Below are 17,422 nucleotides of genomic sequence, written 5' to 3' on the forward strand. Positions count from 1 at the left end.
GAAGTTTATCACCTCACCTGTCATATTGCAGTACACGAGAAATGGTCCCAAGGGGCCACTTCCATCTGAATCAATATTGTAAAAGCCTGAAGTGTTCCCTCTGTGCTTATAGGCTTCACATGATTGCTCATAGATGGCTGTAAAAGAACATATTCCATCACAAATGTAATGGCATGATTTTACAATTTATTCAAGAAATTACAAAAAAAAATGCACAACCCTTGATATTGGGAAAAGAAGTTGGTTGTGTGCTGACTGCTAAAGAATTAAGAAAAATTCATGCAATCAAAACTATTCCTTTATTAGAAATTGTTAAACATTTTTAATTTAACACGGAGATTACATGGTGCATTTTTAAGGATTTTATTCCGTATTTCCAGCTCAAAACCTCTGGGAGAAAAACATGAAATATGGGTGAGTAAATGGTTGAAAAATTTCTGAAAAATGCTAGAATGCCAAGGGTATTACTTAGACTCTGGTAATCTGATTTTGAGGAAAACCCCATTAACTACCTCAACCAAATCAGATTTTTTTGCTATTGTTGCAACGTAAAGCAGAAGGTAAGCATTTTTTGGCTTTCACACTTCTTAAGTTTCTTCCCACTGTAAATGGAAACGCAAGTGACATGTCAGAGATTTCAGTAAAAGAACTAAATTAGCAAAGACAAAATGACAGCTCCTTGGTTCCCTGTCATGTACACTTTGTATCAGTCAAGATCTAAAAAAAAAATCTGTGATACCGCCTATATATCAAATATCTGAGAAAAAAAAGATATATGAGTCCACCTCTATAACTGGATCTCAGAAAACATGATGATAATGTTACAGCTGGACACATTAATCTAAATTCTCCTTTAACTATTACATTTCTTTTGAGCAGTCACAATGTTTTTATCTTACATTTCAAAATTAAACTGCACTCTATCAGTTATCAAAACTTTTAAAAATTACACCAAAATGAATGAGCTGTTAGATTAATAATGAAAAGTAGTTATGAGTGCTATACTTTTCTAAAATAAGCTATTGTTTTAAGGAGTGTTATCTTTCTATTTTTTTGCCTGATGGCTACTGACATTATATGGCAACAACTATAAAAAGAGACAAACCATTCATTTTATTTACTCTATGAAATATCCACAATAAACAATTTTTGCAATTTTTGAACCCAATTTTATGGTTCTGTAACAGTAAATACTTTTAGCTAAATTTAGAAATGAAAAAATTTAAGTTATTCATTATAATTTTAGACAATAAAAAAATTGGTAACTCATATTATTACATTTCTGATTAAGTCCTAATCATTAGGAAACTCTTGCCTCCCTCTGTCCCCATAGAAATTAACAGATGATTGAATTTGTGACTTTTCAAATTGCAATGAATCAAATCACCTTCATCTTCACTCTGGGCTCATCAGGTTTTAACGGGGCACCACATGGTATTCAACAGCTACTATTGGCATATTTTCTGTTTTACATAGTTTTTCTTAATATTGTTAGTTATGACTGTTGTTGACTTTGTACAAGCAAGGTTTTAAATAGGTAGTCTTCTAAAATCAGTGATTTCTCAAAAAATCTCATTTAGGCAGGCATACATTCTTTTTGTAAAAGCTGCCAAAAAGATTGTAATGATTTTATATAGACAATATATAAGTATAGAATTGTTTATCTGAGATTAGGGCAATCTTTGTATTAAAAAAAAAACCAAACCAGTAAACGTCTATGGATTTTTAATTATTATAGGCATGCAATGAAAGCCAGCATACTTATTTTATCTTCTTCCCAGAACATGCTGAAAGCAGTACCAAAATAAAGCATCTCCTGTGAAATTACCTAAGTTACACTCACATAGGCTTTCAAAATGTGTTTATTTTATTTTCTTCTAATCTACTTCCTGATCTAGAAAACTACATAAACATGTGTTTGAGGTTTAGCACAGGATTACTTTGGACATGCATGTAGTCCCAGTCGCTCAGAAATAATAAATAATGGTTATTACGATTAATACAGATGAACTTGCTGTATTTCTAAATGATACATTGATTCAGAAAGTGGAGTTATATGGATGAGAGAGGATATTGCTATCTTATATAAAATACAAAAAAAGTAGAAGAAAAGCACTTAAACGTTCAATCAATTTTTTGTTACATATTTTGAGTTCCCAAGGCCTTTCCTCAAACCAAATTATGAGTATTTTTATAACTGAGAATACTTTATGAATGGTAAGTTCAAATGTTTTTACTTTGGTTTGCTTTGTCTTTTTGTTTTGTTTTGTGGTGAAGAAATTAAATCAGAAATAAAAGCATAATTAGAAATCAGAAAACACCTTATACTTACGATAGTGACAAGTAGCTCCCTTGTAACCAGTATTGGCACAGTTACAGTGGAAACTGTTCCAGGACTGTGAGCACTCACCACCATGTTCGCAGTAATTAGGCAAACACCTAAAACAAAAAACAATGTGCATTTTCACTCTTTTTTCTCCTCACTTACTATTGTACTTAGCAATAAAGGCAAAATCCTGGAAAAGCATAATGTGAAGGAAGTCATCAATGTCATTGGTAAGGATGCCAATGTAAGTAAAAGAAAATTAAGATAATTTCTTCCTTGGCATTCCTTTTACTTATAAAATATCTAAAGTATGTAACAAGTTTATGAAAACAGAAATAAGGCATAAGATAGAGAATTGTTATTAGCGTTCAACTGGTCACAATTCAATACAGACTAATAAAGATTCATGTGTTGATAATTCAATGGCAAGTTTTACAATGACTGGGATTTCTTCAACAACATGTATCATAAACAATGCAACATTACAGCACATTTCCTTCTGTTTCACCTAACAAATTTATCTTACCACAGCACTAGACATCTGTTTCTTATTCCAAAATCCTGTTTACCTTGTATCCTAGAAAGAGCTCAGTATGTTGGTTCCAACATAACTAAGTACTTGTAAAGCCATTTCCACTCTGGTAATATGACTAAGATCCTGAAAAGTTCTTATTACTTTCTTCTAACTATACAATGGTTGACTGAAAAAATAATTTACCTGTAACTTCTTAGTGCTTAAGACTGCAGCACTGCACTAAAGTATAAAATAACTGTTACATGAAAACAAAAGAAATTATCTTTTTTTATAAATGCAGCTGAAAATAGATTGAAATAGACTGGCACACTTCAAGTAATTATTAACTAGCTTTTAACCAATTATTAACTAGCTTTTCACCTTAGAAATTAGTTAACATTCTAACTGCACTGAGTTTATGAGCACAGATACAGTACAGAAAGTGTAAAATTACTTTACTGTTGACATTAGCCACAGGAAAAAAAATGAACAAAAACAACATGCCCACTAACATTCACAGGATCTTAAAATACCTTTTAATTCTTCAAAGAAATATTATGAGAATATTAAATTAGGATTGCAGAAAGTCCAGCATTTCACACATTTGCCCTATGAATAATTCAGGGTCTTTGCACATTCACTGCTCATGGCACTCAAAGAACTTTATCTTTCTTTCATGTTTATAAACAAGGATAAGTGGTTTTCACAGAAGGGAATTAAAAAAGAAGTAGCAGGTGAAGTATAGGTAAAGTAAGTAAACTGATAGATGTCATCTATTTTCAAGGAAATCTGTGACATTTTTGGCAGTGAAACAGCTAATCTTGTATCTATTCTCTCACTCAAAAAACGTATTCCTAAGACTAGTCAACAGATGATATGTGTCTCATTGTTATATGTTTTGCAGCCTAAAGATAAAATTTAGGCATCAGGCTTACAATTATTTTAAGTACTTTGTTTGACAGAATTACATAAATATACATACTAATGTTTCTTAGGTAAATGCTCTATTTCTTTTTCTAATCATCAGTTATTATAAACACAAATCTTGGGCAAAACTGCCATTCAAGACCTTCAGTGCATTCACTGACAGCTGGTCTGCTTTTATTTAAGTCACATTTTGTGTCCTATGCCTTTTTGATAAAGACATTATCTAAAAATTGTGTTTTATATGGTCTTTACTTGTATTAACTCCCTGTCCCTACTAATTAATCTTCCTATTATTTTTCACAAGATGAAAAACTTTGAAGAAATTGATAATGTTTGAACCAACCTTAATGAAAGTGCAAACAAGTTAGAAGTATAATTCAAATCTTTTAACATTAAATTTAAATCTTTTAACATTAAGTTTTTTCCTCTGCTACAGAATGTATAATAGAAAGAAGCCACTTGCTACATCAAAGTAAATGTAAATTACATTATATGCTGCAACCCTACCCCAAAGCAAGATTTAGGACACAGCTTTCTTTGAACAAGGTCATTTTCTTAAAAAACTCTCATATTTGAAATAGTATTTCTAATACTTATTCTATGCAAAATAATTTTTATGTCTGCTAAAACCAGAAAAGCAACAGCTAATGAAACATTTACCGCATATTTCCTGATAATATGCTTTTAAGTGTATGGCTTCTGAAAATTATATAATATTTTATACCAAGGCAGCAGCCTATTAATAACTATAAACTAATATTGAGAGGAAAATACTGATCCAAAATATGAATATAGCTGCGCTAATGAAAGGAAAAGATAAGAACTTTGTACATCAGTTTTAACTAGATATATTTTTTTTCTGTATACGATTTCTTTATCCTGGTTGTAAATTATGGCCAAAATATCCTTTTTAAAAAGTAAATAACTGCTGCATTTTTTATGCCTATTATTTCTTCATTTTTCAGCTTATTCAAACAAAAAAGTGAAAAAAATTATTTCAGAACTGTGCAGTGAGCATAATTTTTATTTTTGGCTTTTTCTTTTTAAAGATATAAACCCGTTTCAATCCTTTTTTTTGTATGCTGCTGGCAGGACAAAAAGGCAAGAGCTCCTGGTAGTAAATGGTATGTTTCTGTGTAGGGCTCAATATAATTAGGACAGACGCATCTGGTACACTCTCCTCAGAGACTAAATATGCTAACATTGCAAGGCATTTAAATGACACTGTGTCCTTTAAAGTGATTTTGTGAATGGTTTATAGCTAATTAGGAGTTATTAAACCAATATATATTGATAAAGGAGCTGAGAGAAAAGATATTAAGGAGAAATATATGAAGAGAATTGTTTGCACATATAAGAGATGTATGAGCAATAGAACAATATAAGCATGTCCTGAAATGAAATGGCTAAATGAGGGATCATAGAAAGACTGATGTCTGCTAACAGTCATAACAATTGAAGAGTAGGATAAGGAATGAGAAAGTTTATCAAACTGAGAAAACTGAAAATAGGAAAATGGTACAGCATTTGTTTGTATAAAATGGATATAAAAAGTTAATAATTTATATTCAGAAAAATTAATTATTAACTAAACATCTCTCCATGACGATCGTAAATCTCATAAAAAACACTCTTCATATACTAGATGTGTATATGTGAGGTAAAGAAGGGATTAAATAGAATTGTTTTCAGTTTATTTACTATTGCATATAAATCCAGTTTGCTATGCAAAGAGTAAATATTATTTGTTTTCATGCACTTCAAATACGTAAAACTAATACAAAAGGACTCCATTTAGGTGTCAGTCACTTCTATTACAAAAAGCTGTCAATAACTCCAGAATTTGGGCCAAGGTTCATGATTTGGAACTGAAGATGTAAAGACTCGCATAAAGACTCCAAGACAAAGAAGGTATTTGTTTGTGCTCACCTTTAGGGAGATATTTACTACTGGGAACACAAAATGCTCATTAGCTCAGGGCATCCAAAGACATTTATAAATCATGGTAGGAATAAAGCATTTTTTCTCAAACAATATGGTACACAGGATCATAAAAGCTACCTATTAAATATTGTTTAAAACATGTAAGCAGTTTTAATTTTGCCAAATATATGTGCTTTACCACATGGAATTTATGGTGAGATGTAGAATTAATTTGATAAAGAGAAACATGAAGTTTGTTCCAAACTACAAGCAGCAGATATTGAATTAAATGAGACCGTGCAAAGCAACGGGAAAGAAATAGTCCCAGAAGCAAGACAGCACAAGACCAGACAGGATTTTTAAAAGTAGTCTATTTTGGAAAAAAAAAAAACCATCAGGGTAATGAAATATAAAAATGAGTAGATTAAACTTCTATTTTGATAAATCAGGAAGACATATGCTTAGCATGATGGGAACTGAAAACTAAATGTTTGCTTAGATTGAGAGCCAATGCAAGAAAGGTACAATGGTCAAGATAGAAGAAGAGACATAAATTAAGACCTGAAAATATTAGAGAAAACAAAAACAACCAACCAAGAATCTCCCATAAAGATGTTATTTTCTTTTTGTATCACTGATCTCGAGAACTTTTATCCTCATCTTGGACTTTTCTCTCCTTAAACTTTTATGAAGAATTAGGTAAATAGCTAGTATTTTTTCCATCTTTCATCTACAAGGAGTAGTGACTGTTTCCAAAATAAGAACATGGATAGCTGTACACCGTGTCATCTCTAGGAAGGGATTGCAGGTCACAGAAGTAAGGTTGTGTGACTGATCCTGAAACTGGCTGTTGTCTTAGAGCAGATCTCTGCCTACAGCGTTTTCCAGAAAAGATATAACTTTTGAAAAGTCTTATAATTCAAAAGACAGAGTTTTTGAAACTAAAAGACACCTTATGAGGACTACAAATATAGACAGTGAGGGAGAATTATTCAAAAGTACATAATTTCTCCTCTGTCTGCTGTGTCCTTTCAGTACAGCCTTTCAGCTGCGTCCAAGAAAAACACTTTGGGATTAAGGACAGCGTATCTGTCTGTGACTGCATTCTCTGGAGTCTACAGAATAAAACTTCTCCTTCTTTGACTGTTTGTTTGCTCACTCGCTCTCTTCTCAGCAGCTTGTGTTGTTCTGCAACCCGCTCTGCTTTCACTACACGGAAGTCCAGCAATGTCCTTCAAGCATTTCCATTACTGGGAATGTATCCCTCTTTGGGAAGGGACTTTCCTTTGGGGAGGGACACTTCAACTAGCCATTCTTTTAGATAGATGCTAATTGCAGGTTATGAGATTAGTTCTGATCGTGGTCTAAAAGACAATTGTTCACTCACTGTGATGGATATTATCTACTGTGTTTCTGGAGAGGTAGAAGATAGGAAACAGCAGTAACTCGTAAAAAACATAGTATGTTAAAAGGTGGATGGGTTGCAGTAGGAGATTTGTGTCTGCAGCTCATTTTAGAAGAAAGCAAGATACTTAAATTTGTCAGAAACATAAAATAATTTTATTCAAATTTAATTTTATTTGCAGTAAAAGGAAGTTTATTTGCTATATGCTACATATTCTGCATTTATTCAGGATTTCTAAATTCTTACAAAAGAAACAGCATGTTATTTTGTAACAATGTTCTGTTCTTTGTCATCAAATCACTATTAGAAACAAAACACAGCCATAAATAAATTAATGAGTAAACGTTATTTCCTCACCTGTCTGTAATGCCACATAAATCTATCTGAAGATCACTGAAATTGCCAAAACCGTTTTGCTGAATAGAGATGATATCCACTGCTTTGTTACCAATGGAAATATGTCGCATGCATCCTTGAAAACCACCAAATGAGGTATTACATTCAGAAATGTTTCCACTGCTCGGACAGCCTGAAAAAAGAATAAAAACTGGCACTGAAAAGAAATATTTTATTGAAAAACTTTATATACTCCAAAAGTAAACTGAACTTTTATAACCTCTACACATTTTAAACTTTGTGACTGGGGGACTTTAGCCAGAAGCTCTTCTGATTAAGCCATGGTTGTATGACTGAAAAGAAATACTTCTCCGCAGTCTTACCGTTTTGAAAGCATATGCAAAATATCACTAAAAATTTCGTTAAAGGATAACCGAAACAAAAGCTCCAAAGCAATGAGTAGAATCAAGATATGAACAGAATGTTAGGTTACAACGCAGTCACATGATTTGAACAAGTTTTAAGTCACAATTGAAGTGAAATAAGAAAAAAACCTCAAAACCAGTTACTAACTAAAATCACTTTACTCTGTCAGCTGCTAAGAATATTTTGTAAAGTACTGAATCTTCTTGTTGCAGACCATCAATGACTCAAATAGGAGAGATGCTCCTGCCACTAAACCTGCCACTCATGGACAAGGAAGAGATGATTGAAAATGTAAAGGTCAAGGACAGGCTTGCTTGCAGCAAACATGAAGGTGAAGCTGTGGAGTTTATGAGCCACAGAGAAGAGCGAAAGAAATAAACTCCAGAATCATAACCCTTGACCTCAGAAGAGCCAAATTTTTTCTGTTCAGGATCTGTTTTGAGGATACCATTAAAAATTGCCTTGGAGACCAAAAGGGCTGGATGGATTTCAACAAAAAAGGTCTTCAGAGCAAAAGAGAAGTCCATAGCAGTATCAAAATAGTTAATCAAGTGTGGCATAAGGCTCCTGAGTGAGTTCCTGAGTGAGTGCATACACAAAAAGAAAGGATACAAAATGTGGTAGCAGGGACATGCAACATATAGGGGAATACAAAGACATAACCTGTGTGTCTAGGAATGCACTTAGGAAACCAAAAGGAGATAAAACTTGCCAAAGATGTTGAAATACAACAAAAAAAATTTTAGGAGGTTCAACAGTAAGAAAAGGAAGGCTAATGAGATTATGGATATTATCCATATATCTCATGGGGCAGGGGACTTAACAACAAGGGTCTAGAGAAGAATTGTTTCCTTTTACTGGAAAGGAAGAAGTAAAACTGATCCTTAGGATTCCCATAACCTAGCAGAGCATGAAAAAATGAATGGAGTATCCATGGTAAAGGAACACAGCAAAGGAACAAGGTGCACCTGAGGATGCTGCAGGAGCTGGTCAATGCCATTTGAACAATTGCCATTGTCATTGTGAATCCATTAACATTTTAGTCCTCAAAGGGTCTTGGCAATATGCTGAACAAGCAAAGTTCCACCCATCTTCAAAAAACTAGAGGGCTGTTAGTCTTATTGCGGTGCCTGGCAAATTCACAGAGCAAAAGCTCTTAAAGCCATTTCTAAACATGCAAAGGACAGGAAGTTACCTGGCTAACTTTAGCTTCAAGGTTAAATTATGCCTGACTGAGGTCTTTATTTTCTTTGCTGAAGTGATGAACAGTATAGATAAAGGGAGAGCACTGAGCATTGCATATCAAGACTTTAGCAAAAACTTGACAGTTTTCTATAGTGTCCCTATCACCAGATTCACAATGGGTGGGATAAGCAGGCAGTTGATGCTGCAAAGTCCAGCTGATGATCAGGGAGCAGAAGATTCTTTAGAGATCAGTAGTGACATCTACAATGTCTTGACTAGTGACCTGGATGATGAAGCAGCATGTGCTTTCAGCAAGCACGCAACTGATACCAAACCAGAGGCAGGGACAAAATATTGGAGAACAGGGCTGAAACTCAAAGGGACCTGGACAGGATTACCATGAAATCCATTAAGAACAAGATCAAGATTTTTAATCTGACATGAAGCAAGTCCACGCAACAATCCAAATTGGAGGATCACTGTCCAGAGAGAGGCCTGAAATCCTAGTGACCATCAAGTGGATTATGATCCGGGGAAGTGCTCTTGCAGCACAGAAGGCCAATGCCATTCTGGTATGTATTACCAAGAGCATAGTCAGCAAGTCCTGGGAAGTGGTTCTTCCTGCTACATGGCCCTTGTGAGGCCATATTGAGAGTGCTGTAGCTCTGGGCTCCCCAGTACAGGGGAGGAAGGACATCAGTGTCCCAGAGTGAGGCCAGGGGAGGCCTCCAAGATGCCTGGAAGCTGAATGCAGTTATAAGGAGAGGCTGAGAGATCTGGGCCTGCTCAGTCTTAAGAAGAGAAAATAAGATGGCACAGAGAATATAGAGCAGGACTACTTCCAGCAGTACATGGTGATGGGATAAGAGGCAAAGGACAAAACTATAAACCTGCAAATTTGGATCATAAGGCATAGGACACAAGCAACAAGTGTTTTTATGTTGACAGTGGTCCATATCAGAACAATTTGCCCCAAGAAGTTTTACGATTTCCATCTTTGCAGATGTAAATGGCTTGAGTGGTCACATCCCAGTACATCTTGATTTAAGACTTGCTTAGAACTGAGGCTTAGACTACACACCATCTGGATGCACACACTCTGTAAGAATTTAATATTGTGGTTTATCTATCGTCTTACTGGTCCTGAAATGCCTTGTTCACTGATTGCCAAATAAGTAAACATTTGTAAAAATAAATAAATAAATTGCTTTAATCCTGATTTGATTTAAAACATGTACATTGAGCAGTTTTTCCCAGTGGCAGGTAAATACTACAATGCAATACTTTATTTTTCTTTCTTCCACAGGGTAATGTTGTTTCTGCAATGATGTACAAGGGTCATCCCTTGATCTTAGTCAAACGATACTGCATTCTGGTTCACAGCATTTGAAGACCTTCTTATTCTAGGAAATAGAAAGCAATGAGTTTTAAGACACTTTTCTGTTCCACAGAGCTAATGAGTACTTCTGAAGTCCCGTAAAGACACTGAAGAGACTGATGATACAGGAAAGCAAAATGATAGTGGAAACTACTAAATATATTCAAATAAGTGTGCCATAACATAAATAGTATAGATATATTTTTGAGAAATTTAGATTAGAAAAACTATTAAAACTGAAATTTTACAAGTTGATAGACTTGGAATGTTCATAAATCTGCTCAGGAGCCAAACTGTTCAAAGTTGTTATCATGTTTCTGAAGGCAAATGTTTTTTATCTACTTGGTATGTTGCTTTAAGAACAAATAATATGCAAACTTGCAAAAATAAAAATAAGAGCACAGGAAGATTTCAGTACCAAACAAATGAATTACAAGTTTAACCATATGCCTTACAGCATTCTACAGTTGAACGGTAACATAAATTCTGTCATTTCTGGTGAAAAATATGATGCTCATGTGAGAATGAAATACTTCCAGTAGAGTTTAAATAAATAAATAATAGATAAACAAACAAACAAATAAAGGCCAGAGAAAGCAGGTAAAGTTTACAAATTTTTGGCATAGCTATCTTACAAAATCGTGTGTCAGATATTTTTCTTGGTGTCTCTTTTTCAAAAATTGTCTTCTGTTAGAGAAGAGACAAATACCATTAACATTAATTAAATTGTATTTCCTTACAATTGTTGACTGAATATTAAAGATAAAAGGAAATACTTTAATCATTAAATTTATATTATTTACTTATTGCAAAATTCAATTATCTCATTTTCTCTTCTAGTTGCAGTGAGTTTTTATTACAAGAACTGAGAGAGATTAGAGATCTTTGATGATGGCATGACTAGAAATAGTGCTGACATAACACTAAGATATTTTCATATTTATTACACATTTTCCTAGTTAAACACACACATTTCCTGCATAATTTGTATTCATTAAAACAAGTAAACAAATCACCATGTCCCCAGGACATCTCCCCTGAAAGGCTGATACTCATATTTTAACAAACAGCACAAACATGGTAAATATTCATATAAACTTGGAAAGAAAGTAAAAACGCATTGTCTGGATTTTGACAGTGGCATATAACATAAAAATTTAATAAAGAATTTTCTAAACTCAGAAAACCACTTCTAGAATTCCCTAACTTTGTATGAGATGCATGAGCTGCAGATTTCAGTGATAAGGCTGATCAGAGAACGTGAGGGACAGATATGCAGTTGCTACTTGCAGTATGGAATTAATTTGTCCTCTCCACACTGCAAAACATGAATAGAAGTGTCCTTCTACAACTTAACTGAATATGCTTCTTTTTGTAGATCCCCACATCCCTTCTGAACTGTTCATTTGAGCCATCAACCCTGCAATGGTGAAAATCACCTCATCAGAGATCTGGGAACCTGAACGAACAGAGAAGGGTTACTCAAGAGGAATATTTTGCATCTTTCTCTGCTTTTGCTGACTACTAGCCAAGTCAAGGGGTATTTTTAACATTACATGGTAGACGCCAGACGTGAAAATTCATGTGAATGCTCATGTAGCAGTTACTGTACTAAGTGCATATCTGTGAACATGAAATTTATTTAAAAGCTGTTGTTTCAAGGGAAGTGATCTGTGGACAATGACTGGGTCCATACTTATTTAGTGTTTTGTAGACAACCTTCTCAGTTTTCACAGAAATTTCATCATTATTATTAAATAATTAATAACTTAACAATTTAACCATTAATGTTTAAAAGAGAGGAAGCATTAGGCAAACAACCAATGAACTCAGGTATTGTTTATCATTGCTACTATGCAGCACATTCCCAAAAGAATTATATGAATAACAGAACAATCTGCTCCTCTCTATCAATAACAATACATGTCATTAATGACATAATCCCTTGATGACAGATGACTGTTGATATTCCTAGAAAAATGAAGACATATGCACATATAAGTTTTTAGGCACAAATTATATTTATCAAATGTAGAAAAGTTATATCACTGCGTTAAAAAAAAAAAACAAAAAACCAAACTAAAAAGATCTATGTACAAAGAGGGTATTGACAAGATAAGCATTTACTTAAGGTGAAAACTTGAAGTCATTCCAGTGGAAGACTCTCTAAATATTCATTTGGCAAAACAAGAAGTCTGCAGAAAGAGAAACCTTTGTGTGTCTGTTTAATTGCCAGCCAGACTATATTCAATTATCAGAACACAATACAAGTTATCTAAAAAGTGACCAAAAATTTAAGGTAGTGATTTATTCTACCCAATATGGTAAAATTTAATGAAAACTGAAAATATCAGAACAGTGCCTGAACCAAGCTAGGCAAAGAAGCCAAATAACTATTTTGATTTGATTCGATATGTCAGGAAAAATTGATGTGTAACTGTTGGATATTGCTTTGATAAACAAACAACAATATTTTACCTCCAAAGTAGAAAACATCTGAATAAATCTGCAGAGGTGTGAAAGCATGAGCAGACGAGGTCACGTCATTGTCCACTCTTACACTGATCCGATTCCTTTTGACAGAGAGGGATACAGAATGCCACTGGCCATTATTTAATCCAGAACCTGAAAGAAAAATAAAACCCCAAAATTTAGTATGAACTTTCACCTATTATTATACTATCTAAATGTTTTAGAATTGAAAGGAGAAAGAACCAAGAGAGAGCAATCATAGCCCACATAAAATCTCCAAGTGATAGTAAAATGAAAAAGAACATAATAAGCATAAGCATCTTTTGTGAAGACAGAACCTTGCTTCACATTTGGTAGATAAAAAATAAAGCTACTTCACTGAATAAGTCTTAGTGTTATAGTACTATTGTTGTAGCCAAATTATCTGTAATATATTAATTTAATGTAATGACTGTGAAGAGTATCCTCCCAATCCAAGGAGGCTATCATTAAAACATCATTGTGATGGTGGATACAGTATTTTAGACATAATACATATTTTTATTACACTGTTACAAAGTGGTCATTATATTACAATATGGAAAAACAGTAAAATACTGCAGATGCTAAAAGCTTCAGTAATAATCATGTCAATGTCACAACACAATTTTGCTTTCAGCTGATTCTTTTATTGGACATGTGTGGGAAAATATTCTGAGAGTTAAGCCATGACCACAAACTTACATTACTCCCGGCTGTGTAGGTGTAAGGTGCCAAAAAGCAATAAACCTATAGCCTTGATTCTGGAAAGCACTTATGTACACATAAATAAATTTTACTCAGGGTAGCATGTAACCATGTTATTATCTTTAACAAGTGCCTAAAGTCAATCCTGTTCCTGAGTATTCCTCAGAGCAGAGGTACTTCTTTCAGTGAAGAATAAAGAATACAACCTCTAAATTAGGCAAAGCATTTTCTGACTGCAGTGTGTCTATGATTTGTGATCTGTGATTTCTCTCTTGAAACTACATGTATTTATGTAGTCCTCTCTAGAACATGCGGTATATGTTGCAGTAGCAGTCCGTGAGTTAAGAGATTCATTCAAACAGAAAGAAAAGAAATAAAAAGAGAAAGATGAGAAGGTTCAAATAACTAAATTATAGCATAATTAGGATCCATAGATTGTTGATTACCATAATCTAAACTTAGATGAACTATCACCTAGATAATATCTCCGATATATTTAATCCTATATACCTTTTTTCCTTACTTTAATAAGCGTATTTATTAAGGAACACGAAACAAGAAATCCTAAACATTTTGCTTTAGCATCAGCCTCTCATGAGTACTTCAAGTGACTGAAATTTTCCTCAGTCACAACTCTTTAACACTTTATCTCTTCCTTTAGAAATTAAAAAATCTTAGAATCAGATAACATTTTGGGCTGCAAGTGGCCTTTAAAAGCCAGTTCAATCTATGCTCCTCTTTGCAGGGACTTTTTTTACTGGATCACATTGCCAAAACCCCCATACAACATAACCTTGATCATTTCCAGGAGTGGAACATGTAAATATAACCTGTTTCACTTTAAAATTGTCACCTCTTGTTCTGCCACTACAGATCCTTGGAGGAAAAAAGAATAAAAATCTCCATTATAGATCTTCAGTATGAAAAGGTCAATAAGGTCTCCCTAATTTTTTTTTCCAGACTAAACAATACTGACTCTCTCAGCCTGTCTTCTTGGAGATGTGCTCCAGCCCTCTGATAATTTTCATGGCCCTCCTCCAGTCTCCTTCTAGCAGGACCATGTTTTTCTTGTGCTGGGGACCCTAGAGCTTGCAGGAGTTCTTGAGGTGGGGGTCTCATCTACCAGCACCTCCAAATTCTTGGCAAGCCCAGCCTTAAACCCTTCCTCCCCCAGCCTATACTGATACTGGGGGGCACTCAAACCCAGGTGCAGGAACTCTCATTTGGCTTTGTTGAACTTCATGAGCTTCACATGGGTCCATTCCTCAAGTCTATCAAGCACCCTCTATCTTCAAATCTACCAAGAGTTGCATTCCTTCCTTTGAAGGAATCAACTGCACCACTCAGGTTTGTGCCATCAGCAAACTTGATCTCACTACCCGTGTCATTACTGAAAATATTAAATTTAGCAATAAACTCTGCCACTTTATTTTAATTGTTAGAAGGATAAATGCTTTCAATTCTTAGTTGTGCATCCTCCTTCAGTAGCCTCTTGTTCTGGTGGATAAACCATATTCCAAATCTTGTAATATTTGACAGTGAAGATAGCTAAGAGACTGTCCTAACATATAAAGAATGGTATTTTAGACCACCAGAAATTTTGGTTACTGGAAAAATAATAATATGAACTTTACACTGTTTGGTTTGTTGATTGCAATTCACCTTGCTGACCTACTATATAATTTTGGAATGGGTATTTTATCTCCCCTTCTTAATGGTTGGCATGGTTAGAGATATTCACCAATGTTCATACAGCTGAAGTTAAGACTTCCTAGAAATCCCTTTTATTAAGTCTGAGAACTAAGGAATGCCATTGTGGGAGCACAAGACACTCTGAAGAAAACTGTCCATTTTAGCCCTTGAATTGAGAACTTTGACTAAATTCATATTTGCTTGTGTGGAGCCACTGAGTGGTAAAACATCTAAGTGGAAGAGGCAGTGGACTACCAACATCTACATTCCATCTGAAACTTATATTGTCTGCTGCTCTACTATGAGTTAGAAAAATGCTTAACCACAAACAAACAGGAAAAACAAAGCAATTCATTTTTTTAGTACATAATAACGTAGCTGTTAGACAAGATGTCCATCTATTCTAATTACTTCTAGCACTTTAAATCTAAGTATTAAAATTGAGTCTATGGGATGTCTTGCCGAACAATGATACCCAACCTCAGGAACACATGCATAAAATGCAGTGTACACAAATTACTAGATCAGTGAGAAACAAAAAAAAAGTTTAGAGGAAGTAATTTATAGATTAGTCTGAAGTATAACAATGAAATTCCATTATTACTAAGATCACTTAACTAAAAGCTGCATGGAAATTAAAAACTTCATAGAAATAGACGGTCACAGAACAAACTGAGTAATAGGGTCCAACTTTTACAAATATTGTAATTCAATTTGGTCTCATAATTCAAAACAAGTTAACTTTGTGTTGATTTCTGGGTTTTTTTTTAAACCTATGTTATTTCTTTGTGAATATTTGATGTACCTCTTGCAAAAGAGGCTACAAATTAAAGACATTAATCAGTCATTCTGCAAACGAAAGATAGAACTTACTATCACTTAATCAGTTAGGAAATGATATGCCATTCTCCTCGGTTTTAGCTTTAGCTGTAGCTTTTGCCTTCAAAAAGACAAACACAATTCCTCCTTTTAGACTTTATGAATGGGAAACTTAACCTAGCATGAGAACACTAAATTCTGTTTCAGCATAGAATGTCACGATTTATTTTGGGATGTTAACACTAATATTTTATGTATTGTATTGCAGCTTTGAAATTGAATAAACTGCCCCACGTGCAAGTCTACCTACTGCTGTTAAAGTGCCACCAACATCAGCCAGTCTGTTAAAATGACAGTGCATGGCAACAGTTTCTTTAACATACATCACACAATTGAACAGCAATTGAAATAGCTCCTAAAAACCAAATTCATCACTGCTAACTATATACCACTGACATTCTTACTAAGAAATTGACATTTTCAAATGGTAACCCTAGGGAAATCTCTTGTCATTAAAGTGGTACTCTTTGTGCATTAGTTATTTTAGAAAATAAAAAATACCAGGGCCATACCTATTATCACCCATAGGAATAGGATCAAAGTATTTATGCAAATTTCAACATTATCTGTGGTCATTAGAGGCTTTTAGTCTTTTCCTGAGTTAAAATAATCAATGGTTCAAAATTTTACTCGTAATCATTATACACCTGTAGAAACATAATGAACTTCCCAGCTTCTTTCTCCCTTCCCTTCCCTTCCCTTCCCTTCCCTTCCCTTCCCTTCCCTTCCCTTCCCTTCCCTTCCCTTCCCTTCCCTTCCCTTCCCTTCCCTTCCCTTCCCTTCCCTTCCCTTCCCTTCCCTTCCCTTCCCTTCCCTTCCCTTCCCTTCCCTTCCCTTCCCTTCCCTTCCCTTCCCTTCCCTTCCCTTCCCTTCCCTTCCCTTCCCTTCCCTTCCCTTCCCTTCCCTTCCCTTCCCTTCCCTTCCCTTCCCTTCCCTTCCCTTCCCTTCCCTCCCCTCCCCTCCCCTCCCCTCCCCTCCCCTCCCCTCCCCTCCCCTCCCCTCCCCTCCCCTCCCCTCCCCTCCCCTCCCCTCCCCTCCCCTCCCCTCCCCCCTCAAGGAAGGGAAGGAATTTTCACTTATTAAGAGAATTTAAAGTAAGGAATCAATCAAAGAAACAGGGGCATGGAACAAAGATTAAGGAGACCTCGTTCAAATCCTGTGGCTGTTTCTCTGTCCTGCTTTGTTCTGCTTCGCTCCCTTTGCATTATACTGCCTAATAAGTTTTAAGAAAAA

The 17,422-nt window shown here is 34.8% G+C and overlaps 1 protein-coding gene across 1 annotated transcript in view; it reads right to left on the bottom strand.

The window, feature by feature from the left end:
* Nucleotides 1-17,422, bottom strand: part of CNTNAP4 (contactin associated protein family member 4) — a 202,851-nt gene that overhangs the window by 47,200 nt on the left and 138,229 nt on the right. Inside the window, exons 9-12 of the mRNA XM_005495530.4 lie at nt 12,899-13,045; nt 7,453-7,624; nt 2,333-2,439; nt 18-137 (exon numbers count right to left, since the gene is read on the bottom strand). Coding sequence (XP_005495587.3) covers nt 18-137; nt 2,333-2,439; nt 7,453-7,624; nt 12,899-13,045 — 546 coding nt within the window. The remainder of the gene's footprint in view (nt 1-17; nt 138-2,332; nt 2,440-7,452; nt 7,625-12,898; nt 13,046-17,422) is intronic.

The sequence above is a fragment of the Zonotrichia albicollis genome, chromosome Z, assembly GCF_047830755.1.
Source record: "Zonotrichia albicollis isolate bZonAlb1 chromosome Z, bZonAlb1.hap1, whole genome shotgun sequence".
NCBI lineage: Eukaryota > Metazoa > Chordata > Aves > Passeriformes > Passerellidae > Zonotrichia > Zonotrichia albicollis.